General features: G+C 42.3%; 1 protein-coding gene across 1 annotated transcript in view; it reads left to right on the forward strand.

The window, feature by feature from the left end:
* kpna5 (karyopherin alpha 5 (importin alpha 6)) overlaps positions 1-26,458 on the forward strand; it is a 57,717-nt gene extending 31,259 nt beyond the window's left edge. Inside the window, exons 11-14 of the mRNA XM_072499459.1 lie at positions 3,391-3,516; positions 10,656-10,783; positions 17,277-17,455; positions 21,442-26,458. Coding sequence (XP_072355560.1) covers positions 3,391-3,516; positions 10,656-10,783; positions 17,277-17,455; positions 21,442-21,629 — 621 coding nt within the window. The 3' untranslated portion in view covers positions 21,630-26,458. The remainder of the gene's footprint in view (positions 1-3,390; positions 3,517-10,655; positions 10,784-17,276; positions 17,456-21,441) is intronic.
* The last annotated feature ends 457 nt before the right edge of the window (positions 26,459-26,915 follow it).

The following is a 26,915-nucleotide window of genomic DNA, read 5'->3' on the forward strand; positions in this document are numbered from 1 at the left end:
CAGCCAAGGGGCAGCACGATGGCGCAGTGGTTAGCACTGCTGTCTCATGCGCTGTGGGCCCGGGCATGTTCACAGCCACGGGGCACTGTCCGTGTGGAGTTTGCACATTCTCCCCGTGTCTGTGTGGTCAGTTGGCCATGGTAAATTGCCCCTTAATTAGAAAAAAAGAATTGGGCACTCTAAATTTATATAAAAAAGACTTTGACAGTGACTTCCAACGCATGGCCACCAGGCCCACTTGTCAACATGTCTTGTTCTAGCAAACTGCAAATGTCTGCCATCACCTGGTGCAACACAGAGTACAGACACACTGTTAAGACATGTCAGAGAAGCTCATTCTCTGCCTGTAGGTCCTCTGCACTGTGATTTTTTTTCTCTGAAAACTACCTCACTGCTGATCCCTCTCCTATCAAGAGAGTGTTGGTGTGGCATATGTTCCTGTTGCTAGTGCAGCTCTTCCTACTTCTGCTAGCGCAGGTACTGTTTCTGCTGCTGATGGTTATCTTGATCCTTGCCTAAGTTCCAGTCTGACATTACAAGCAGTATTCCTGCTGATCTAATTGCAGATCAGATGTATCAAGTGTATATGGAAATGACTTTTCTAACTATAGAGGTATCAAAGTGTATAAAGTAACCTGTCAGCACAACGACTTGGAACAAACACTTTCACAAGGGCAGGTAAGAAAGCAGTTGTGAATAAGAGTGCTTATTGGTGTATATGGTGGTCATGGCTTAAGGCTCTTGAATGTCGCCATGTTCTTGCTTAATTTTAGTGGTGAGTTCCAGAAGTTCCAGGAAACTCTTGGGCCCACAGGTAACAGAACAAAACAAAATTAACATCGCTCATGGAAATTCAGTATACAGATGACATCACCATCTCCATTCAGAAGAGAATCTCCAAATCCTGTTCAACGCCTTTGCAGAGGCATACCAAAGAATTGGTCTTGGCCTCAACCTCAAGAAGACTCGCGTCTTTTACCAACCTATTTCCAGGCAAGATCCGGTCTTTCCCTCCATCACTATCAACGGAGAAACTACCATACGTGGAATGTTTCCTACCTGAGGAGCCACCTCTCCAATATCGTATACAACCTGTGAGCGCCTCCTTCAAACACCGAACGACCAGAGTCTTTGGCTCCATTCTGACACCAAGATCCTTGTGTATAAAACAGTCGTCCTCCCAACTCTACGGCTCAGAAACCTGAGCCAAGGATAGGTGCCATCTCAAGGTCCTGAAGACGGATTCTTGCATCAGCTGGGAGGATAGGCGGACTAACGCCAGCATCCTTGAAGTCAAGAGTACCAGCATCAAGGCCATTATCATCCAATACCAACTCCACTCGGCTGGCCATGTGCTTAGCATGTCAGAGTTCCGACTGCCAAAGCAAATCATCTTTGCTAAACTCAAGAAAGGCTCCCAAACAAGCGGAGGAAAAGGGAAGCGCTTTAAAGATGTCCTAAGGCTTACCTCAAGAAAAGCAACATCGACATCAACACCTGGGAGACCCTTGCTCCGAAGAGATTGAGACGACACCTGACAACACAACGAGGTCTGGGAAAGTAGCCAGAGAAAGGAATGTCAGGCATCTAAAGTCCATGAACCAATCCCACCTCCCAGAAGCATCTGCCAAGTATGTGATTGAAGATGCGGCTCCAGCATCGTCTCATCAGCCAGGCAAGGACCCACAGAACCCATGACCAGTAACACAGAGTTTCTTAGGTGGACAATCATACTCGCTGGCGAGTGATCACGGAAGAAAATATCCCGGTCATGACACAAGCCTCTCAAATGTCATAGTATTCTTGTTTCACTTTACTGGTAAGTTCCAGAAATCCCAGGAAACTTGTGGGCCCACACATAACATAGCTTTTGCAATTTGATATGTAACACTGTAATTGAGTGACTACCATTGAAATTAACAGCCTGCCTCATGCGAGTGGCTTTTGTGCATGAAGCTTAATTCACTGAAGTTAATTAAAAGCAGAAATTGCCACGTTAGAGCCAGCATTTCCTCTGATTTCTCATTTTCCTATGATATAATGTCATACCCTGACCCCTACACCTATATCCAAACCCACAGAATTTGCCACATTATTTATCTACCGGTCATTTTCACACAAAGTGGAGATATTTAGAGACAATCTGACCTTTTAAGATCATTACAAGTAATATGATTAATATAATGTGCAATCATTTACTTAAGCAAGGATCTGTCTTTTTTTTTTTTGCTCCGTAGGTATATAAGGGACTATATATTTTCCTTCTAGGAATATAATGTGTTAGTTATATTGAAATAAGAATAACATTATTTTCTACAGCAGAATCAAAATATTTAAATTCTGCTGCAATAATGTTTTCTGAAATTTTTATTTGCTGACAATATAGTGCACTTTCTGTGCTATAAACTAAATATGTGGAGCCCACTTCACCAGTTCTAGTCTTTTCTAAAATATATCTAATATGTTGAAATCCACTGTGAGCGTATCCAACCTTGTGTATGCACTGGCCTTGGTTTCAGAGTCTAGTATTTTTTGAGACAATCTCTAATTGAAAGAGAAATGAAAACTTTAGGTATCTGGGAAAGGCGGTTATGACTTTAGGTTTCTAGATGTCGCATCAAATTGCTGGGAAATCTGGCTGATATCTCCGGTTGCTAAGGAAATGGAGGTTCTTTGTGGGAGCTGGGGAGGGGGGGCGGGGCGAAGACTAAGAATCATCAGATAGATTTCACTGGCGGAGTAGTGCAGACAGGCTGAGGAGAGTTGTGTGTTGGAAGGCTGAATCTGGGAATGAGGATAAGAAAAGTTGTGTTACTGTGCTGCTTCAGTTATTTGGAAAGGACTAATTAAACAGAGCTGACCATTTTGCTGATGACTTTGCCCGTAGGTCCCAAATAGGTTGAGAGTGGCTACAGGAGGTGAAATGCCTGGAAATAGGAAGTGGAACTCTTATCTGAGAGAGACAGTTTTGAACAACTTTGTGGCTGAATATGACCCCATGTCTAAGGTTATCCATAGTAAAGCCATGAAATCCATCTTTGTTGTATTGGCTATTTGAAATGTGCTTTTATAATTTCTATTAAATATAATGTGGCTGTTAATTGGTGTTTAATTGTTACATGGAAAAGTTATGAAATGTGAAATCTTGTCTATCAGTATCTTCCTTTGGGTGAATTTGGTAAATTGGTTCTTTTAGGCTATTGGTTTCCATGAGGATCATAATAGTAGTTAAATTGAGTTGGAGAGACTGAAGTTTAAAATGTTTTTGTTTGCACGCTTTTGGGCTACTCTTTTAATTTGAGTTTGGACATTAAATTGTGACAACTGTTACATCTCTATATTACTAAGTAGCAATGTCTCTCAATTTTAATGTTTTATTACTTAATTTAGGTGATTTTGAATTGCTCTGCACTTCCCTGCCTCCTTCATTTATTGAGCAGCCCAAAAGAATCTATACGGAAGGAAGCTTGCTGGACAGTTTCCAACATCACTGCTGGAAATAGAGCACAAATCCAGGTAATGTACTTTGTTGTACTTCCAAAAGCAATGTAAAATCTGCCTGTTACCTGTCATAATTTAGCTGCATTAAGTAAAAGTGAAATGATATTTGAATAATGGTTTATATTGTGCCCGCCCTACTTGTGTGGAGTAACCTATGATATTTTGAGATCCGGAATTCTAGATTCTTTCCCCTTAAATTGGTCATGTAGGTTTTCTGCCTTAAAAAAATGTTGGTGCGTGGGGAAGTGACCATCCGAAGGCATCATATCTGTATTTTAATAATCTTTATTAGTGTCACAAGTAGGTTTATATTAACACCGCAATGAAGTTACTGTGAAAAGCCCCTAGTCATCACACTCCAGCACCTGTTCAGGTACACAGGAGAATTCAGAATGGCCAATTCACCTAACAAGCACGTCTTTTGGGACTTGTGGGAGAAAACTGGAGCACCCAGAGGAAACCCACACAGACACTGGGAGAACGCGCAGACTCTGCACTGCAGTGACCCAAGCTAGGTTCCTGGTGCTGTGAAGCAACAGTGCCAACCACTGTGCTACCGTGCCGTCGCATGTATGAGGCAGATGTGATGGTCAGTTAGCCTTTCTCTTTGTTATTTTCATATGATTGTAAATATCAATGTTCTGTGGGGGCAGCGGCGCGGGCAGAATAGTCGGGAAGTTGGAGACAGGGAACAGGGATAAATTATTGGTTCTCTGATAGATGGAATATTACCAACGATGTTCCTGAGGCATCTGTACTAAAACAAGTGGGAAAGCAGGCAGTGAAGAGGAAATAAGAATTTACGGAGGGATATACAGGTAGGCTAGGAGAATGGGCCAAAATTTAATGTGGATAAATGTGAGGTTATCCATTTTGGCCGAAAAAATAGAAAGGCAAATTATTATCTAAATGGAAAGCAGATTAAAAATGCGTCTGGGCAGAGGGGTCTGGGTGTCTTTGTTCAGGAATTGCAGAAAGTCAGTATGCAGATGTAGCAAAAAAATGCAAACGGAATTTTAGTGTTTATTGCAAAAGGTCTATCATAAAAGTAGAGAACTGTTGTTGCAATTGTATAGGGTGTTGGTGAGACCACATCTGGAGTATTGTGTCCAGTTTTGGTCTCCTTACTTGAGGAAGGATGTGGTGGCATTGGAGGCAGTTCAAAGGAGGTTCACCAGATTGATTCCAGAGATGACTGGGTTGACGTATGAGGAGAGATAAATGGTTTGGGCTTATACTCGCTGGAGTGCAGGAGGATGCAAGGGAATCTGATCGAGGTATATAAAATACTAAAAGGGATTGATAAAGTAAACTTAGACCAAATGTTCCACTTTATGGGACAATCTGGAACAATGGGTCACAGTTATAGGTTGAGAGATGGTACATTTAAAACTGAGATGAGGAGGAACTACTTATCGCAGAGGGCGGGGAATGTGTGGGACTCGGTGCCCCATAGTGCGGCAGAGTCTTAATCATTAAATGGTTTCAAGAAGGAGATAGATACGCTTCTGATTTTTTTTTTTTAAGGGATATGGGAAACAGGTCGGGAGGTGGATTTGTGACCAGGAAGAGGTCAGCCATTCTGATTGAATGTTGGAGCAGGCTCAAAGGGCTGAAATGCCTGCTTCTGCTCCTAAACCCTATGTTTCTATGTACTATGTCCGCAATTTCCCACTATCTAAATTGTGTGCATTTATAATGGAGAATTTTATATCAAGGTTTTTGGATGATATGAGGTTAGGAAGCACAGCACGTTTTGTAGATTGGGAAAGAAAGTAGGGAGGAAAGCTCTGGCAGATGGCATTATATGTGCCGAAGTGTGAGGACATACACTTGGAAGGAAGCCAAGACTTTGGAATATTTTATAATACCCAGTAACCAGGGTACTGCTCTGGGGACATGGGTTAGAATCACACCACAACAGATGCTGAAATTTGTATTCACTAATGATCTGGAAAGTCTACCGATAACCATGAAACCATTGTCGATTCGTGTCCTAATTTTGCCCTATTTGTAGTCTCGGAGCTGAAGAGCAGCAAAGGAAAATTCGGTGTCAATGTACTTAAATCACTAAAAATTGGATCGTAGGTTCACAGAATCTAAAAGCCTTAAAGAATGTAGTATTTAATGTTAGTTTTTCATGGGATATGAGCTTTGCTGGAAAGGCCAGCATTTGTTGCCTGTCCCTAATTGTCCACAAACTGAGTGGCTGTTATGAGTCAACCACTTGCTGTTCATCTGGAGTCACATGCAGGCCAGACCAGATGAGGAGAGCACATTTCCTTCTCTGAAGGACACCAATCGATAATGGTTTCATGGTTATCGGTAGACTTTGCTCTGGACATGTACCATTTGGAGTCCAGGAAAGAAACATTGGCCTTGGAAAGGTACAGTGCAGACTCATCAGAATTTTACCAGGGCTTAAAGATGATGACAGACTGTATAAACATGGATTGTGTTCCCTTTTGAATTTTAATAGTGGAGAGGCGATCAAGTTAAGGTGTTTAAATTGGTAAAAGAGTAGATAAGAGATCGTTGACCAGATAGTGAAATTGGTTAAAGAATATTTCAACCCAAGGCCCTTGATTATTCTCCCAAAGTTTTAGGTTTATCTCTGTAGAGGCTGGTTCAGCACAGTGGGCTAAACAGCTGACTTGTAATGCAGAACAAGACCAGTGGCGCGGGTTCAATTCCTGTACCGGCCTCCCCGAGCAGGCGCCGGAGTGTGGCGACTAGGGGCTTTTCGCAGTAACTTCATTGAAGCCGACTTGTGACAATAAGCGATTTATTATTATTAGTGAGGGTCCATAAAGAGTCTGTCTCAGCCTTCATAGACAGACTTCATCAGCTTGCTGAGCACTGAGTTGGGGGCCATGCTTAGTGGCATGTCGTGCAGTCGGTTGGTTTGTGGAATCCATAACCTTAATATCCAGAAGAAGCTTCTGGCGAAGACCACAATTACATTGGAAAAAACGATCGGGATAGCTCAGAGGAAGGAATGCGCTCAACAATGTACTGCTGAACTTGAAAGCATGGCTAAAGAGGAGGTTAACCAAGTATGGGGTGGTATGGCTGCGAGGTCCGAGATGAGATACAAGGGCGCAGCACAGGGTCAGACACTGTCCTCGGGACAGGACCGGAACTCAAGGAGCGGGAAGGAGTCGGAGTGTTCGGGGTACACTGCTATTGTTGCGGTAGCGGGAACCATCCCCAGGAGACCTGCCATGTTTGGGAGCTCTTGTGCTTCCAATGTAACCAAAGAGGGCACATACAAGCACATAGCAGTACGAGCCAAAGCACGCCAGTCCAAAACAAAGACAGCAACGGCAGTCCATAGTGCCGCTGAGCACGAGAATAGCTCTGAAGACGAACATGTAATGCAACAATTGGATACACACAAATGGATTAAGACCACTCCAATTAAAATTGTCTTATGGTAAATGGTAGACCCCTTAAAATTGAAGTTGGCACCTGGGCTTCGGTGACTGGTAGGTGAGAAGACCTGCCGATATCTTCATGCAGGAACGCAGTCTTTAAAGCTTCAAGAGTACTACAGCTAAGCTTTAAACATACAGAGGGGAGATTTGAATATCCTTGGAACAGCCAATGGCCTACAGAGGACAGGAGGCCAATCTGTCTTTGGTTGTCGTGGAAGAATATGGACCCAGTTTGTTGGGAAGGGACTGGTTGCAGAATTGGCTGGAAATCTTCAAAATATCTGATGGCGTCCTCCAATTTGTTTTAAGGAGGTATGAGGACGTCTTCCACGAAGAATTGGGCTAGATTAAGGGCTTAAAAGCCAAGATTTGTGTAAATCTTTGATTCAACGCCCATGTTCCGAGGCCGAAATTGAACCCACGTTCCTGGAGCTGTGAGGCATCAGTGCTAACCACTGTGCAACCAAGAAGCCCGTCATTCTACTTCAGTTTTGCCTTTGTTAGAAGAACTGGTTGTGGTTAGATGGGGTTACAGGGATAGGGTGGAGGTGTGGGGATAGAACATAGAACATTACAGCGCAGTACAGGCCCATCGGCCCTCGATATTGCGCCGACCTGTGAAACCACTCTGAAGCCCGTCTACACTATTCCCTTATCGTCCATATGTCAATCCAATGACCATTTCAATGACCTTCGTGTTGGCGAGTCCACTACTGTTGCAAGCAGGGCATTCCACGCCCTTACTACTCTGAGTAAAGAACCTACCTCTGACATTGTCCTATATCTATTTCCCCTCTATGTCCCCTCGTGCTAGACATCACCATCCGAGGAAAAAGGCTCTCACTGTCCACCCTATCCAATTCTCTGATCATCTTGTATGCCTCAATTAAGTCACCTCTTAACCTTCTCTCTAACGAAAACAGCCTCAAGTCCCTCAGCCTTTCCTCATAAGATCTTCCCTCCATACCAGGCAACATTCTGGTAACTCTCCTCTGCACCCTTTCCAATGCTTCCACATCCTTCCTATAATGCGGCGACCAGAATTGCACGCAATACTCCAAATGCGGCCGCACTAGAGTTTTGTACAGCTGCAACATGACCTCATGGCTCCGAAACTCAATCCCTCTACCAATAAAAGCTAACACACGGTACGCCTTCTTAACAACCCTCTCAACCTGGGTGGCAACTTTCAGGGATCTATGTACATGGACACCGAGATCTCTCTGCTCATCCACACTGCCAAGAATCTTACCATTAGCCCAGTACTCTGTCGTCCTGTTATTCCTTCCAAACTGAATCACCTCACTTTTCTGCATTAAACTCCAATTGCCACCTCTCAGCCCAGCGCTGCAGCTTATCTATGTCCCTCTGTAACTTGTAACATCCTTCCGCACTGTCCACAACTCCACCGACTTTAGTGTCATCTGCAAATTTACTCACCCATCTTTCTACGCCCTCCTCCAGGTCATTTATAAAAATGACAAACAGCAGTGGCCCAGAACAGATCCTTGTGGTACACCACTAGTAACTGGACTCCTGTCTGAACATTTCCCATCAACCACCACCCTTTGTCTTCTTCCAGCTAGCCACTTTCTGATCCAAACTGCTAAATCACCCTGAATCCCATGCCTCTATTTTCTGCAGTAGCCTACCGTGGAGAACCTTATCAAACGCTTTACTGAAATCCATATACAGCACATCAACTGCTTTAGCCTCATCCACCTGTTTGGTCACCTTCTCAAAGAACTCTTAAGGTTTGTGAGGCACGACCTACCCTTCACAAAACCGTGTTGACTATCTCTAATCAAATTATTCCTTTCCAGATGATCATACATCCTATCTCTTATAAACCTTTCCAAGATTTTGCCCACAACAGAAGTAAGACTCACTGGTCTATAGTTACCTGGGTTGTCTCTACTCCCCTTCTTGAACAAGGGAACAACATTTGCTATCCTCCAGTCTTCTGGCACTATTCCTGTTGACAAAGATGACTTAAAGATCAAAGCCAAAGGCTCAGCAATCTCCTCCCTAGCCTCCCAGAGAATCCTCTTATAAATCCCATCCTACCCAGGGGACTTAGCAATTCTGGAAAGTGTGAAAATAGATAATACCTCCTCCTTATGAACCTCAAGCCCTTCTAGTCTAGTAGCCTGAATCTCAGTATTCTCCTAGACAACATTGTCTTTTTCCTGTGTGAATACTGACGAAAAATATTCATTTAGCCCCTCTCCTATCTCCTCTGACTCCAAGCACAACTTCCCACTACTGTCCTTGACTGGCCCTACTCTTACCCTAGTCATTCGTTTATTGCTGACATATATATAGAAAGCTTTAGGGTTATCCTTGATCCTACCTGCCAAAGACTTCTTGTGTCCCCTCCTGGCTCTTCTTAACTCTCTCTTTAGGTCCTTCCTAGCTTGTAACTCTCGAACGCCCTAACTGAACCTTCATGTCTCATCTTTACATAAGCCTCTTTCTTCCTCTTGACAAGTGTTTCGACTGCTTTAGTAAACCACGGTTCCCTTGTTCGACCACTTCCTCCCTGCCTGACAGGTACATACTTATCAAGGACAAGCAGTAGCTGTTCCTTGAACAAGCTCCACATTTCCATTGTGCCCATCCCCTGCAGTTTTCCTCTCCATCCGATGCATCCTAAGTCTTGACTCGTCGCATCATAATTGCCTTTCACCCAGATATAACTCTTGCGCTGCGGTATATACCTATCCCTTTCCATCACGAAAGTAAACTTAATCGAATTGTGGTCACGATCACCAAAGTGATAGGTTCGAGGTATGGGCTTAGGTAGGGTGCTCTTTCCAAAGGCTGGTGAAGACTCGATGGGCTGAATGGCCTCCTTCTGTACTGTAAATTCTATGATATCTATGGTCTGATCGGAGCGGCGTCTTATGCGGTCAATGTTAATGGGAAGACCTTCAGAAAGCACGTTGACCGCTTGAGTCGAGAGGTGGCAACCCCCAGCTTCGAATTCACAAATTCAACGAGCATTGGCAATACACCTGTGATTCGTTTCAGCCAAATATTCCCGTTTCGGTTCAACCTGCTGTGCCTGTCTAGACCGATGAGGCCAGTTCGCCTATCGTTGAAGTGTTGCCGCCTGTGGCAGTATTGACTGACCCAATTTCCCAAAAGAGTGCTGAGCCTGGGGCAGTGAGATCCGGGAGGACCCGAAGGTCATCGGACCAATTGACCTTTAGATTGACGCTATTTACCATGGTCTCTTAACCAGTGTGACATTTGAATATAGTTTTGGGGTAGTGTAATAAGGGACCTAAGGGGGGGGAGGGGGTGCGGCATGTGTTGGTGCAGTCCTTTAAGGGAGCGGGCTCCACGGACGACTTTGACCAACTCCAGGCAAATCCTTGGGCCAATGGGGAGTTTGCGCGGGTCCCTGGGAGCAGGACCCCAGGCAGTGTGGGCCAGGGAGCAGAGTTGTAAAGACCTGTTGTATAGTGTTCTGTGCTTGTTATTTAACTGCCTTTGCCTTTCATTAATAAACCTCTTTGTTTGCTATTGGAAGCGTCCAGTGTATGTCTCAAGCACCACAAATATTTGCAAAAAAACAGCTTTTTAAAAGGGGAAACGAGACACCTCAGTTGAAATTTTATTTTCAACAGCAATTATCGTCTTATATCATTTTTGTACCTAATATGCTCGACTATTGATTTGATATTCATATTCTGTTTTTATACTTAATAGGCTGTAATAGATGCAAATATTTTCCCAGTGCTGATAGATGTTCTCCAAAAGGCTGAATTCCGCACTAGGAAGGAGGCTGCGTGGGCTATCACAAATGCAACTTCTGGAGGGACTCCAGAGCAAATCAGGTAATTGTAACCAATAGATGAGGTAGTCATCGTGCCCATGGATGCGCTTTTCCACCCAATCCACTAATCTTTTAGAGTAAGCATATAAGTATTGAAGACAGACTCTTAATTCTTGGATTCAGAATGGTGTAGCTTGACTCTTTATTTTGTTTTCTGCTTATAACACTTGTCTCTGAACGAACACCGGTTATCCTGAAGGGGGAGGGTGAACAGCCAGAGGTCGTAGTACACATAGGTACTGACGACATAGGCAAGAAGAGTGTTGAGGTCCTGCAGAAGGAGTTCAGGGAGTTAGGTAGTAAGCTAAAAAGTAGGACCTCTAGGGTTGTAATTTCTCCTGTGCCATGGGACACTGGGACTCGCTTAGTGCTAGGGGCTTGGACGGGGCAGAGTTTGTAAGGAGCATCCAGGAGGGCTTCTTAAAACAATATGTAGATAGTCCAACTAGGGAAGGGGCTGTACTGGATCTCGTATTGGGGAATGAGCCCAGCCACGTGGTAAAAGTTTCAGTAGGGGAGCATTTCAGGAACAGTGACCACAATTCAGTAAGTTTTAAAGTGCTGGTGGACAAGGATAAGAGTGGTCCTCGGGTGAGTGTGCTAAATTGGGGGAAGGCTAATTATAACAATATCAGGCGGGAACTGAAGAACCTAGATTGGGGGGGCAGATGTTTGAGGGTAAATCAACATCTGACATGTGGGAGGCTTTCAAATGTCAGTTGAAAGGAATTCAGGACCGGCAAGTTCCTGTGAGGAAGAAGGAAATATGACAAATTTCGCCATCCTTGGATAACGAGGGATATTGTAGGCCTCGTCAAAAAGAGAAAGGAGGCAATTGTCGGGGCTAGAAGGCTGGGAACAGACAGCCCGTGTGGAATATAAGGAAAGTAGGAAGGAACTTAAGCAAGGAGTCAGGAGAGCTAAAAGGGGTCAGGAAAAGTCATTGGCAAATAGGGTTAAGGAAAATCCCAAGGCTTTTTACACGCGCATAAAGAGCAAGAGGGTAGCCAGGGAAAGGGTTGGCCCACTGAAGGACAGGGGAGGGAATCTATGTGTGGAGCCAGAGGAAATTGGCGAGGTACTAAATGAATACTTTGCATCAGTATTCACCAACGAGAAGGAATTGGTGGATGTTGAGTCTGGCGAAGGGTGTGCAGATAGCCTGGGTCACATTGAGATGCAAAAAGACGTCTTGTCTTGTAAAATATTACGGTGGATAAGACCCCAGGGCCTGATGGGATCTACCCCAGAATACTGAAGGAGGCAAGAGAGGAAAATGCTGAGGCCTTGACCGAAATCTTTGGATCCTCACTGTCTTCAGGTGATGTCCCAGAGGACTGGAGAATAGCCAATGTTGTTCCTCTGTTTAAGAAGGTTAGCAAGGATAATCCAGGGAACTACAGGCCGGTGAGCCTTATGTCAGTGGTAGGGAAATTACTGGAGAGAATTCTTCGAGACAGGATCTACTCCCATTTCGAAGCAAGGGGTCGTATTAGCGAGAGGCAGCACGGTTTTGTAAAGGGGAGGTCGTGTCTCACTAACTTGCTAAGAGTTTTTCGCGGAGGTCACAAAAATGATTGATGCAGGTAGGGCAGTGGATGTTGTCTATATGGACTTCAGTAAGGCCTTTGACAAGGTCCTTCATGGCAGATTGGCACAAAAGGTGAAGTCACACTGGATCAGGTGAGCTGGCAAGATGGATACAGAACGGGCTAGGTCATAGAAGGCAGAGAGTAGCAATGGAAGGGTGCTTTTCTGATTGGAGGGCTGTGACTAGTGGTGTTCCACCGGGATCACTGCTGAGACCTTTGCTGTTCGTAGTGTATATATAAATGATTTGGAGGAAAATGTAACTGGTCTGATTAGTACGTTTGCGGACGACTCAAAGGTTGGTGAATTGCAGATAGCGATGAGGACTGTCAGAGGATACAGCAGGATTTAGATAGTTTGGAGACTTGGGCGGTGAGATGGCAGATGGAGTTTCATTCAGCCAAATGTGAGGTGATGCATTTTGGAAGGTCTAATGCAGTAGGGAATATACAGTGAATGGTAGAACCCTCAAGAGTATTGAAAGTCAGAGAGATCTTGGTGTACAGATCCACAGGTCACTGAAAGGGGGAACACAGGTGGAGAAGCTAGTCAAGAAGGCATACGGCATGCTTGCCTTCATTGGCCGGGGCATTGAGTATAAAAATTGGCAAGTCGTGTTGCAGCTGTATAGAACCTTAGTTAGGCCACACTTGGAGTATCGTGTTCAATTCTGGTCGCCACATTACCAGAAGGCTGTGGAGGGTTTAGAGAGGGCGCAGAAGAGATTTACCAGGATGTTGCCTGGTATGGAGGTCATTAGCTATGAGGAGAGGTTGAATAAACTATGTGGGGCATAGACAGAGTGGATAGTCTGAGACTTTTTCCCAGGGTAGAGGGGTCAATTACCAGGGGGCATTGCTTTAGAGGAGATGTGCGAGGCAAGTTTTTTACACAGTGTAGTGGGTACCTGGAACTCGCTGCCGAAGGAGGTGGTGGAAGCAGGGACGATAGTGATGTTTAAGGGGCATCTTGACAAACACATGAATAGGATGGGAATAGAGAGATACGGACCCCGGAAGTGTAGAAGATTTTAGGTTAGACAGGCAGCATGGTCTGCGCAGGCTTGGAGGGCCGATGGGCCTGTTCCTGTGCTGTACTTTTCTTTGTTCTTTGTTTGTGCCAGTGAATCTCGAAAAAGGAGGAGAGTGTAGCTAAACATGTGGCTAAACCAATGGTGTAGGCGGGAGGGTTTCGGATTTCTGGACCATTGGGATCTCTTCTGGGGCAGGTGGGACCTGTCAAAGAAGGACGGGTTGCATCTGAACTGGAGGGGCACCAATATCCTGGCTGGGAGGTTTGCTGGAGTCACTCTGGAGGATTCAAACTGGTATGGCGGGGGGTGGGAACCAGAGCATTAGCTCAGAAGGTGTCATAACTGCATGGGAAATAGAGAACAAAAATAATGGGATCTAAATCTACAAGGATATGTGTCCTGTTGAAAGGACAGGCAGATCGGCAAAGGGGGCGGGATTACATTGTTGGTATGGAATGAAGTTGATTTGATAACGAGGAGTGAAGAATCAGGATCAGAAGACATAGAATCTCTGGGTAGAGTTGAGGAATCACACAAAGGTAAAAAGACCCTGATGGGAATTATGTACAGGCCCCCTAGCAGTAGTCAGGATGTGGAGAAAGCATGTAAAAAAAGGCAATATTACAATAATCATGGGGGACTTCAATATGCAGGAGGACTGGAAAAATCAGCTTGGTAGTGGATCCCAAGAAAAGGATTTTGTGGAATGTCTAAGAGATGTTTTTTTGGAGTAGCTTGTGACAGAGCCTACTAGAGTTCAGGCAATTCTGGATTTGATGTGTAATGAGGCAGACCTGATTAGGGAACTTGAGGAGAAGGAGCCCTTAGGGAGCAGTGACCGCAATATGATTAAATGTACCCTGCAGTTTGAGAGGGAGAAGCTAGAATCAGATGTAATGGTATTACAATTAAATATGGTGTGGAGATGCCGGCGTTGGACTGGGGTGAGCACAGTACGAAGTCTTACAACACCAGGTTAAAGTCCAACAGGTTTGTTTCGATGTCACTAGCTTTCGGAGCACTGCTCCTTCCTCAGGTGAATGAATCTTTGATTCTTTGATTTTTTTTGATGAATCTTTGATTTATCAAATTAAATATGGGTAAGGCATGAGGGAGGAGTTGGCCAGAGTTGATTGGAAAAGGAGCCTAGCAGGGAAGACAGTGGAACAGCAATGGCAGGAGGTTTGGGGGGTTATTTGGGAGGCACAACAGCGATTAATACCAAGGAGGAAGAAACCTGCTAAGGGGAGGACATGGCATCCGTGGCTGACGAGGGAAGTCCAGGACAGCGCAAAAGCAAAAGAAAAAGCGTACAAAGTGGTGAGAATTAGTTGGAAGCCAGAGGATTGTGAATCCTTTAAAAGCGAGCAGAGGACAAGCAATAAGGGGGGTGAAGGTGAAATGAGTGTAAGCTGGCTAGTAATATAAAAGAAGATAGAGTTTTTTTTCAATATTCAAAGGTAAGAGAGAGAGGCAAAAATAGACTTTGGACACTGGAAAACGAGGCTGGAGAAGTAATAATAGGAAATAAAGAAATGGCAGAGGAACTGACGAGTTACTTTGCATCAGTCTTCATGGCGGAAGACACCAGTGGGATGCCAGAGCTCCAGAAGAATCGGGGCAGAGGTGAGTATAGCGGCCATCACTAAGGAGAAGGTTCTGGGGAAATCTGAAGGTGGATAAATCACGTGGATCAGATGCACTACATCGCAGGGTTCTAAAAGAGACAGCTGAGGAAATTGTGGAGGCATTGTTGGTGATCTTTCAGGAATCATTGGAGACGAGGAGGATCCCAAAGGACTGGAAAGTGCCTAATGTGACACCCCTTTAAGAGGGGAGGGAGGCAGAAGACGGGAAATTATAGGCCGGTTAGCCTGACTTTGGTCATTGGTGTAAGATTTTAGAGTCCGATTAAAGATGAGATCGTGGAGTACTTGAAAAGTGCATAATAAAATAGGATTGAATCAGCACGGCTTCGTCAAGGAGAGGTCATGTCTGACAAATCTGTTAGAATTCTTTGAGGAAGTAACAAGGAAGTTAGACAAAGGAGAACCAGTGGACGTGCTTTATTTAGATTTCCAAAATTGCCTTTGACAAGGTGCCGCATAGGAGACTGTTAAATAAGTTGAGACCCATGGTGTTAAGGGTAAGATTCTGGCATGGAAAGAGGATTGGCTGACTAGCAGAAGGCAGAGTGGGGATAAAGGGGTCTTTTTCAGATAGCAGCCAGGGACTAGTGTGCTGGGACCACAACTTTTCACAATATACATTCATGATCTGGAAGAAGGAACTGAAGGCACCGTTGCTAAGTTTGCAGATGATACATAGATCTGTAGCGCGACAGGTCATATTGAGGAAGCATGGGGGTTGCAGAAGGACTTGGACAGGCTAGGAGAGTGGGCAAAGAAGTGGCAGTGGAATACAATGTGGTAAAGTGTGAGGTTATGCACTTGGAAGGAGGAATGGAGGCATGGACTATTTCCTAAATGGGGAAATGCTTAGGAAATCAAAAGCACAAAGGAACTTGGTAGTCCTTAATCACGATTCTCTTAAGGTTAACGTGCATGTTCAGTCGGCAGTTAGGAAGGCAAGTGCAATGTTAGCATTTGTGTTGAGAGGGCTAGAATACAAGAGCAGGAATGTACTTCTGAGGCTGTATAAGGCTCTGGTCAGACCCCATATGGAGTACTGTGAGCAGATTTGGGGCCCTGCATCTAATCCCTGAAATGAAGAGCTTTTCATATGAGGAGCGGTTGAGGACCCTGGGTCTGTACTCGTTGGAGTTTAGAAGGATGAGGGGGGTTCTTATTGAAACTTACAAGATACTGCGAGCCCTGGGTAGGGTGGACGTGGAGAGGATGTTTCCACTTGTAGGAAAAACTAGAACCAGAGGACACCATCTCAGACTGAAGGGACATTCCTTTAAAACAGAGATGAGGAATTTCTTCAGTCAGAGGGTGGTGAATCTGTGGTACTCTTTGCAGCAGAACGGTGTGGAGGCCAAATCACGGAGTACCTTTGAGACAGATAGATAGGTTCTTGATTAATAAGGAGATATGGGGTTATGGGGAGACGGCAGGAGAATGGGGATGAGAAAAATATCAGCCATGATTGAATGGCAGAGCAGACTCGATGGGCCGAGTGGCCTAATTCTGCTCCCATGACTTATGGTCTTTACAATGTTTGGAAATCAGTTATGGATTATTGGTTTTTGTTGATACACTTAGTTTCTTAAAAGCTTGTGCACCATTAGTCATATTTATTCTACCAGGGTACTGTATAATCAGTATTTTTAGATCCTTAATCTTAGGAAGTTGTTTCCATGTACCAGCTGCAAATGAGCTATGATAGGAAATCCCAGTGAAATGTTCAAGCACCATGACTATAGAATCCATGACTGTATAGTCTTGATAAAATGCTTCGCTTCAATTCTCTGTTTTCTCTCAACAAAAATCTGTCCAGAAAATAATTTGAATGGGTGTTAGTGTGATTTTCTTCCAAGTTTTCAACCCGTACTTCAAATTATGTAACAAATGTTTAATATGGGTGATTAATTGTCTCTAAATTTTTGAATTCTTCAAAAAAACTTCTACCTGAATTGTAAATTGAAGTAAATTGTTACGTTATCTGAAAGTTATCATTGGGTCGCTCAACAGTGGATGTTACACAGTTGTGTAGCACAACTAAAGCTAGTTAATAATTCTTTATTATTACAGTAATCAAAATCTTAGAATACGTGCTAAACAAAATTTGTTCATGCTCAACATCTATGCCTATCTGTAAATTATTTGAGGATGTTTAGATTATGTTGTATAATCAGTTCACTAAAACAGCAGTTGTTAACTGGCACCTTTTTTGTTTACCTTTGAAGGTATTTAGTGGAATTGGGCTGCATCAAACCACTCTGTGACTTACTTACAGTCATGGACTCCAAAATAGTGCAAGTTGCTTTGAATGGACTAGAAAACATTCTGCGACTAGGAGAACAAGAGGCCAAACAGAATGGAAATGGTATCAATCCATACTGTGCACTTATTGAAGAAGCCTATGGTGAGAAAACTCATGATAATCGGAGCAAATAGTATGTTTGAAAGAGAGGATATAACTTTCATTTTGCTTCTCTGAAATGTAATAATCCTTGGTTGGCAATGAAGAAGCTAAAATATCTGATTCCCGTTTTCATTGGAGTCGTGAACAAATTTGGAAAATTAAAACCAATATATCTATTATCTCAGCAGCCACTTTCAAGACCCAAGATGAAGTCCATCAGGACCTGGAAACTTGTCAGCTTTTAGTTCTAATTATTTTCTCTGCACCCTTTCCCTGATGTTTAGGTTTAAGCCATTCGGCTGAGTGGAACATTTGCATGGTTCCAATTTTATTTATCCAGTTTTAGTCAGAAAATCACTAGCAATGGCTTCTCTTCCTGTTCTGCACCATTTACGAGAAGGATCTAGCCTTAACTCCTTACTATTTCTCATCTATATAATGCCCTTTGGCAATATCATTCAAAAATATGTCCATTGTAGTGTTTTAATTTTTATTTCTTCATGGGATGTGGGTGTCGCTGGCTGGGATTTTTTTAAAAAGAGTCAACCACATTGTTGTGGATCTGGAGTCACATAATAGGTCAAACCAGGTAAGGATGACAGATTTCCTTCCCTAAAGGGCATTAGTGAATCAGTTGGATTTTTACGACAATCAACAATGGTTTCATGGTCATCAATAGACCTTTTAATTCAATTGTTTAAAAATTTAATTCAAATTTCATTATCTGCGATGGTGGGATTTGAACCTGGCTCCGCAGAGTATTACTCTGGGTTGCTGGATCACTAGTGCAATACCATTACACCCCAACCTATGAAAACACATAGCTCGGTGTAACCACCATTTTTCTTAAACTTTCACTGTCTCTAATCTGCTTGTCCAATACCCAGTACTGGAGAAGTTGAACTTTCCTCCCAACTAATTATTTGCTGGGATCCTCTGGCTCTGGATTCGCAATGGCCCACAGAATCCCACTTCAGGCCGAAATCTGGATTCTCGCCAGGCCCATCGCAAGTGTCAGTGCCCGTCCCGCTGACCATAGTGGGTTTCCCGCTAGCCCGACCATGCAAATATCTCATTAGAGCTATTTTGCATATAATTGACGCACCATTCACTCGCCAGCTGGGTTTCTCCAAATCCTCCAGCCAAAACTCACATTAGCCTCAATTGGTCGAAGTATTGAGGAATGTAGACTGGTAGCTTGCAGTCCAAGGAGTGGCAAGGTGTCAGTACACTCCCAACAAATGCAGCCAGGATGCCGAGGGGGTCCTTCGTAGGAGGTGGGGGGTCAGGAGGTCTTGTGCTGGGCTGGTTAGGCTAGGGTCGGGAAGAACAATTTATTCTCTGGGATGGGGCTCGTTTGGCAGCTCTTCCCATCTGCAGCCTTTTAACCTATTAAACACTAGTCAGCAGTGGGGGAATAAGGAGCGACCGAAAGAATACGAGCCAATGGCTTGTGGCAAAGTGTGTAAAGACACCGGTGAGGAGGAGACAAAAGTTCCCGTTTGCAGCGAGCTGGGTTGCAGTTATCCTGGTCAGTCGGATCCATTGGTGCCTGAAGCCCAGGACCAGCAGCCATGTCCGGGTGAGTGCCACCGTGGCCGTTTACAGCATGGTCATTCTAGAGTACCTGGTGCTGAGGTACTGGAGCTCACAGGAAATGTATCAAAAACATGACGGTGAAGCGCTTTACCCCTTGACACTTGTAGCTTGCCATTCGCCGAGATGAGCATTGCCTGCTTAAAGCTTTTTGGTAGATCAAGATTCAATGGGGCGAATCAGTTTGTTTTTATTACTATGCAGGGATCCATTCACTCAGGATTGCAGGTCGTGTTTTTTCCCCCAAAGAGTCTGCCTCTTTGTTCTCAAATGTTTCCTAGAAAGTGCAGGGACAGCCCCCACAGCTGCACTTTCACTTTATTATGAGGGATGCATATGCTGAACACCTATCTAGTGGGAATTGGCAGTAAAGGTTGGCCTTGGTAACAATGCCCACATCCTAAAAATGAATGTAAAACTCTATAAAGTGAATTGAAAACTTTACCAAATTTGTACCTTAAATGATACTTTTGTAGATTAAATGGACAGTGACTGTTGGACAAACTAATCTCCCAAAGTACCTACCTCCTTTGACAGTTCCACATTGGAAATTGTTTGGTGAACTGGGTTTAAAAGGCCTCTGGGTGAAACTCAGCAACCTCTCTTCCATTTCTCGAGCTCAAACTGATTCAACAAAAGAGACATACACAAGAGGCCAGGGACCAATCTGCATCAACACTTGTCTTCATTGAAAACCGGCTCTTGGGTTCTGTCAGTGTTTTTTAGATTCAGTTTTGTGAGCAACGCCTGCAATGAGACAAATCAAAATACTGTGAATGGAGGAGGTGCTGCAATAGCACTTGAATGGTGATCCTCATCCAGGGGCTATTTTTACATGTTCAGCACTCTGGTTTAGGGTCTGAGAACCACGTTCATTGGGACTGCGCTCGCACCCATTCATCTTCCTGCAAACGCACCGTGTAAACTTGGTGCAGACGGGCACTCTATGGGGTGAGATCTTCCCATTCCTGTGCATATTGGTGCTTCTGATGGAGCAGGGGTGTATTCATCTGCGGAGAGCATCATTCAGAAGTGGCCCGCAAGGTAATCCAGGTGGAAGTTAAGAAAGGTTGGTTGGCTGGATAGAAGCCTTTGGCTGATCAGACTCTGGCACTTGGACTGTATGTTGAATGCCTAGAAGCATTTGCGTTTCACTTGGATCATAAAAGTAAATTAATGATCTCTTGTCACAAAAATATTTCAGAACTTTCTGTCTTGGGCCACTAATATTCAGGTCTTTTTCAGCCAATGTCACCCTGACATTAATCTCCTTCAGCTTGTTAGCAGGCCAGGAAGGATGGAGTTATCAAAATTGACATCTCTGAACCCTAATTGCTTGTTACATGTTGGTGCATAGCTGTTCAAACCGAGCAGAAGTTCAAAGTTTATTTGTCTTGAGCTCCAGTTAGTTCTTGGGATCTTGACCAGGTTGTGCCTTTTACCTTCTGTTTGGCCACTTTTGTGAGAGGCCACTGGGTCTCCCAAGACGCTGCCTACTCCTCATAAAGGCAGTGGCAAGCCTCATCGTGGCTACCATTTGCTTTTGCTGCTCAGGATCTGCAGGCAGCTCCTGCCTCCTTGGTTGCGTTCGGTGGCCAATAATTGGGTGTCGAACCTGCCTCTGGCGTAATTAGGGCATTTACATTTCAAGATAGCATCAGGAGTGATGTTGCCTGGGGGTTGGGACTCTGAAATTATCCAGGAGTCAGGTTCCCAGCCCTGACTAGAAAATAAAATTCCTGGAGTCTGTGTGGCAAAGGGGAAACAAAGGTTTATGCAAAAATCTTGTTCTGCATCTTCTTGAACTGGCTCATATTCACCTTGACTCCACTGTTCCCCAAAAAGGGAACACTGATATGTTTCTTTTGAAATAATTGATGGCAGTTTCCTCAGGCAAGTAATCATATGATCCATCTCGGGCAGCACGGTAGCATAGTGGTTAGCACAATTGCTTCACAGCTCCAGGGTCCCAGGTTCGACTTCTGGCTTGGGTCACTGTCTGTGCGGAGTCTGTGCGGAGTCTGCACGTTCTCCCCAGGTGTGCGTGGGTTTCCTCCGGGTGCTCCGGTTTCCTCCCACAGTCCAAAGATGTGCACGCTAGGTGGATTGGCCATGCTAAATTGCCCTTAGTGTCCAAAAGTGCCCTTGGTGTTGGGTGCAGTTACTGGGTTATGGGGTTAGGGTGGAGGTGTGGGGATGGGTCGGGTGCTCTTTCCAAGAGCCGACGCAGACTCGATGAGCCGAATGGCCTCCTTCTGCACTGTAAATTCTATGAAATCTCACCAATGAATAGTGCGTAACATTTTATTCACTTTGTGTAAGTTACTTTGTGAAGTAACAATAAACAGTGCAACTTATAAATAACATTGAATTGTGATCTCTAATTGCAGGTCTAGACAAAATCGAATTTCTCCAAAGTCATGAAAACCAGGAAATCTATCAAAAGGCCTTTGATCTGATTGAGCATTATTTTGGTATAGAGGAGGAGGACTCTAGCATTGCACCACAAGTGGATGAAAATCAGCAACAGTTCATCTTCCAGCAGCAAGAGGCGCCAATGGAAGGATTCCAGCTCTAAATGCATGATTGGTGGAATTGTCTAATACCGCCATTGCACCGCATTCAGAAAGAACTTCATAAATCTTCAGAGCCAATATCATGAAAAAGCTGCTGTAGTCGAGTTTAAAATTAGGAACATTTATGAAAGGGCAAAAATTTAAGGCAGCTTATGTACTTTCTATTTGCAGTTAAGGTTAAATTTAAACTGGGGCTGTTGACTTTCATCTTTCGTATTTAATGTTCACTTAATATCTGGGTTCATAAAGATCTCAACTGTCAAAATTGCTCCAAAAGAAAGAGGTGTTGGTATAAAGACACACCTATATTTAAGCTGAAATTGCAGTCATCCAAACGCACTGTTTCATTTGACTGTTTACAGCCCTAATTTAAACAGAATACTTATTTATTCTTTGTTTCTAGAACCTCAAAAACTGTTACAGGGTGTGATATGCTTTTGTGTTGAATAATGGAATTGAAGTCTAAAACTATTTGACCAAAATCCTTTCTAAAGGTCCTGAAGTTGTATCTCTCGTACTTAAATTTTTGGATTTGGAGAATACATGGTTTGAGCAAATTATTTAGCACTGCAATTTTCAACACTGATATCTGTAAAGAAAATTTACAGGTATACCCCTTGCCCTACCCTGATGATAAATCTACCTCTCTTAAATTAAGACACAATTGTTTAACAGTTCCTGACTTGTTGAACTATTTGTTAAGACTCCAGGTCAATTATCTGTCAATGAGAACAATGATTATCGGCATTTGCTTGGTTATATTTCAGTATGGAAATCTGTAAATTTACATTGTTCATAACTTGAAGATAATTTCATAAGTGCACTCTGAACAGGAAACGTGTAGCATTACCAACTACACATCATTTTGATAATTGCATTAGTTGGTGTGTACAATACACAACAAATGTTTGAAGAGAGTGAAATAACTGGCAATCATTGAAACTCTTGTATGGTCAACTAATCAGGAATACATGATCAGTAGTAATATGTAATTTTTCTCTGTCTCCCTCTCCCCCTCTCTCTCTCTCTCTCTCTCTCTCTCTCACACACACACCCTCTCCCTCCCTCGCTTCCCCAGGAAAAAGTGCATTAACTCAAGTGCAGATACAAATTTTCAATTTGGGGTAATTAACTCAAGTAAATTTAACCGGTAACTTAAGAATTTTGAATAACTAAATGGGTACAGGTTACTGGTTAATAATGGCTAAAATGGGATTTTACAATAATGCTGTTTAGTCTTATTATTCATTCACCATATTTTCTTAGGCACTACTACTGAAATTTCCTTTGTCTTATTCACTTGAGGTAATAATTTCTCCATATACTAGATACATGTATGAACTACTGCAGAATACCTCTCCTTATGTTTACTTCATCACTAAATTGATTGGTAGAATTAGAATTTCTAAATGCTATGATCCTGTTACACTAAATTTCAAGAATCCACTTGAAACCCTTATTTATAATCTATTTTCTGAACACAGCAACAGTTTCAAATATCTTTTCTCATCTGTGTTGCAACATCCTAAGATTCTTATTTTCTGTTTTGCAATGGACAAAAGTTATGAAAAAGGATGCTGCACTGTGATTTTTGTAAAAGGAAAATTACGTTTTGTGTGCTTAAATGTTCAGTGTAAATATTCAAAACATTTAGTGGTTTAATGTTTCCTTCCCACCTAAATCCATCCACCATGCCAGCAAGATCTCTTTTTTAAGTTTGCCCAGTTAAAGGTGGGGGACTGCACTGTCAAATTAAATAATTTGAAAGACAATTACATTTGTTTAAATCTAGAAACACAACCTTTTCTAAAATAATTAAGTTAATTCTATTCTGTATTCAGCATATTGATTTTTGATTTTGAATTTTTCACTATTGACATTGAATTTTATTGCTTATCAGAATTCAACGCTAATTTTGTACTATGAAAGAAAAATAACTAGTAATGTTAGCAGATGAATGCATGTTAATGGAGTATTCTGCTTGCTATTTTAAGGGAGGCATGTGCGACAAATGTGTTACTGGTCATTCATGGATGTTAACAGTAATTCTTAAGAACATCTTAAAGGGACAGACCGATTGTTAACCTGTAAGGTCCAAGTAAAAAATAGACATGCCAAATTGTTACAAAGAAATGGAACTGCTGAACGCTGGCAAGTGTGTACGCGTTGTATGCATATATATTATGGAAAAATCAGTATTTGAAAAGACACCTTCTTGCAACATTAGTACATATACAGTTGTAATTTGCAATATGTTCATACAACAAAGACATCTCTTACTATGAATGTCTTTCATTATGATTTGAGTTTTAAAGGATGTTTTTCAATGCACCCAATCAGTGCAATTTGTATTCTGCACTGTATACCATTTGTGATAAGGTTATTCATGAAGGCCCTGCCTTCTCAATCTTGCCCCTCACCTGAGGTGTGGTGATCCTCAGTTTAAATCACCACCAGTCAGTTCTCCCCTCAAAGGGGGAAGCAGCCTATGGTCATCTGGGATATGGCGACTTTACCTTATCTTTTACCATTTGTAGGTTTTGCGGGGGCTGGGTGGAGGAGAATACATCGTTTTTGAATTTGCAGTTTTGAGTTTTAGATAGAGCTAAACTCTACAAATTTATAGACAGTAATAAAAGACAAGTAATTTTTGCACATATTATTTATGCATGGCTGTAGTGATGTAGGGTTCTATCACCAAGACTACATGCATAATGTATATTACTTGATTGCTCCCATGACATTACTAAATATATTACTCAGATTTGCACAGTATTTGACATATATGACCAATTAATTTAAAATCTCCAACAGTATTACTTTAAAATTGAATGCTGGATTTTTTTCCATGAAAAGGAGTGTTAATATTTAGCATCAAACTACTTCAATTTCATGAAACAATTTAATGAGGATAAAACTTTGATATGTATGTAAAAAAAATTATTTCCTAAACATTCTTTTCCCTTGCCCCAATCTTCTAATTGCAAATTTGGTTTTGCCCATATGCCATGTTTGTATCCCTGGTATAGAATTGAAAAATCAGAATACAAATGCTGATACGGCAATGATCAGAAAAGCTAAATGTTTGAGCATTTTGTGTTGTAGTTTTTATTTGCTACATAGCTACATGTCAAGCTCTGTGCCTCATTTGCCGAGCTCAATTTAGCGTTGGCTCAATTTAATACTTTGCAGTGCGTATATTGTATCTTACAAAGAAATGTAAGCCTGAAACTAATATTACTGAACTAATGTATCTGAAGGCAGAAGCATTTAATCTAGTTTCATTTATTAGACGAACAAGAATTTCAGTACATCTATACCAGCAATAGTTATATAAATCATGGTGAAAAGTTTCTAAGTTTGAAAATCTGTGCTCTAAATTAACATATCTACATTAAAGCTAATGTTTGTTTGTATATATTTTTTTACGATGACCAGAGCTGTACAGTTTGACATGAATATTCATGCTTTTGGATATATTTTATTTCATTTCGGACTACGTTTTTCTACTGTTGCTGGCAACAGCCCTGGAATCAGCTTCCCTAAAACTGTTTTCCCCTCTCTTCAGCATTCCCCCCATCCAACCCATTCCTGTTCTCCCTTAATTTGAATCTCTGAAATTATGTTGGAACAAAATTGAGTAGATGCACCAGACAGAGATAGGAAACGGCAAATATCATGCAAAAGAACTCTAATCTTGTTGTGCATTGTTTGTATATGTGCTGAGGATATTAATTTTTTTCTTCCACTTTTGGGCTGGGGAATAGTTTCCTCATGAATATCTTGCAAGCATTCATACGCTAATGGATTGAGCTGCAATGCAATGTGTTAGATTTGGTAATGTCTGGAAAGCGAAGAAAAAAATAAAATCCATTCTCATGATTTTGATTTCCTATTTGTTTAACTCAACGTTTTGGGTTTTAATTATTCAACGTGCTTGCTTTTTGTGCACTGTCTCACTAATTTTGTTTAGTCTTCTAAACATTTTAATTCTTTTATGGTTGAAAGCATGTACTGAAACACTAAAGACCCAAATTATTTTAATTCAATTTTTTTTTAAACTATAGAAAAAGTGTATTATGGCTTGTGATGAAAGCATTAATATTTATCCAATGTATATTTAAAAGAATTAGAATTGAGTTTGAAGTTTGTCTTCTGAGTTTGTGTCTAATGGATGACACCGATATCAAAGACCAAAGTTGTATTTTCTGCCACATACTGTATTAATGCTTTCCACATTCCTTGACCACTTTTACCCACTTCTGAATTGCTGAATCGTCTTTCAATAACTGAGCATTTCATAACACCGTGTCACATTTTCAAGCACTTTGCAATTAGTTTGTTTGGTTTAAGCTGTTGAGCAAATTTTTTTTGTTCAAATATGTCAGTCGGTTTGCATTCCAGGAGGGCCCATGAACAACAAATGAAATAAACAGTTAATTTTTTGATGTTGGTGTGGAATGCTAGCCAGGACAACACACTTGCTTTTTGAATAGTGCTATGGGATCTTTATATCTAGTCATGTGGAGCCTCAGTTTAATGTCTCACCTTGAAAAATGTCCGACATCAAATGTGTAGCATTATGTTTACTTTCTGGACAAATTAGCGTGGTATATGTGCTCAAATTCTAGAGTAGGGTTTGAATCTCCAACCTGGTAAGACTTGCCAAATTTTTTGTAATTATTTCTTTGTCATTGTACACACCTTCGCTTATGCAAATTTTGCATTCAGCATTGCTGCATAGCTTATGGTTACATTTCTTCTCTGAATCCTAACTCTGGATTGCTTCAAACCCAGCTTGCTTGGGTGAAATAAAGTATCGATAGACCAATCGGCTCCCTATTAATTTTTGTACAATTTTGTGCAAAGAAAATTTGCTTCTATTCAAAATGGCTAGAAATGTTGATTGGTTATCGACCTGTCATGTTCATGCTGGCTCCTCCCTGCAAGAGCAACTCTGTGTTTGAATGTGCTTCTGCCACGCTCTTGGGCATTGCATTCCAGATCCTAACAGTTCACTGTGTCTTAAAATCCTAGAAAAGTTACAGCACAGATGGAGGCCATTTGGCCCATCTTGTCCATGCCAGCCCTGCCCTTTCTAATCCCACCTTTCTGCACCCGGTCCACAGCCCTCCAGAGCATTTAAGACGTAGACTCGTGTACCTTTTTAAAAGAGGTAGGCAGCGAATTCCAGACTCCCACTATCCTCTGCATAAAGTTTTTTGTTATGTCCCCTCTACACCATCTGCCAGTTATATTAAATCTATGTTCCCTGGTTCTAGAATTCT

Source organism: Scyliorhinus torazame, chromosome 4 (assembly GCF_047496885.1).
Source record: "Scyliorhinus torazame isolate Kashiwa2021f chromosome 4, sScyTor2.1, whole genome shotgun sequence".
In the NCBI taxonomy this organism is placed as follows: domain Eukaryota; kingdom Metazoa; phylum Chordata; class Chondrichthyes; order Carcharhiniformes; family Scyliorhinidae; genus Scyliorhinus; species Scyliorhinus torazame.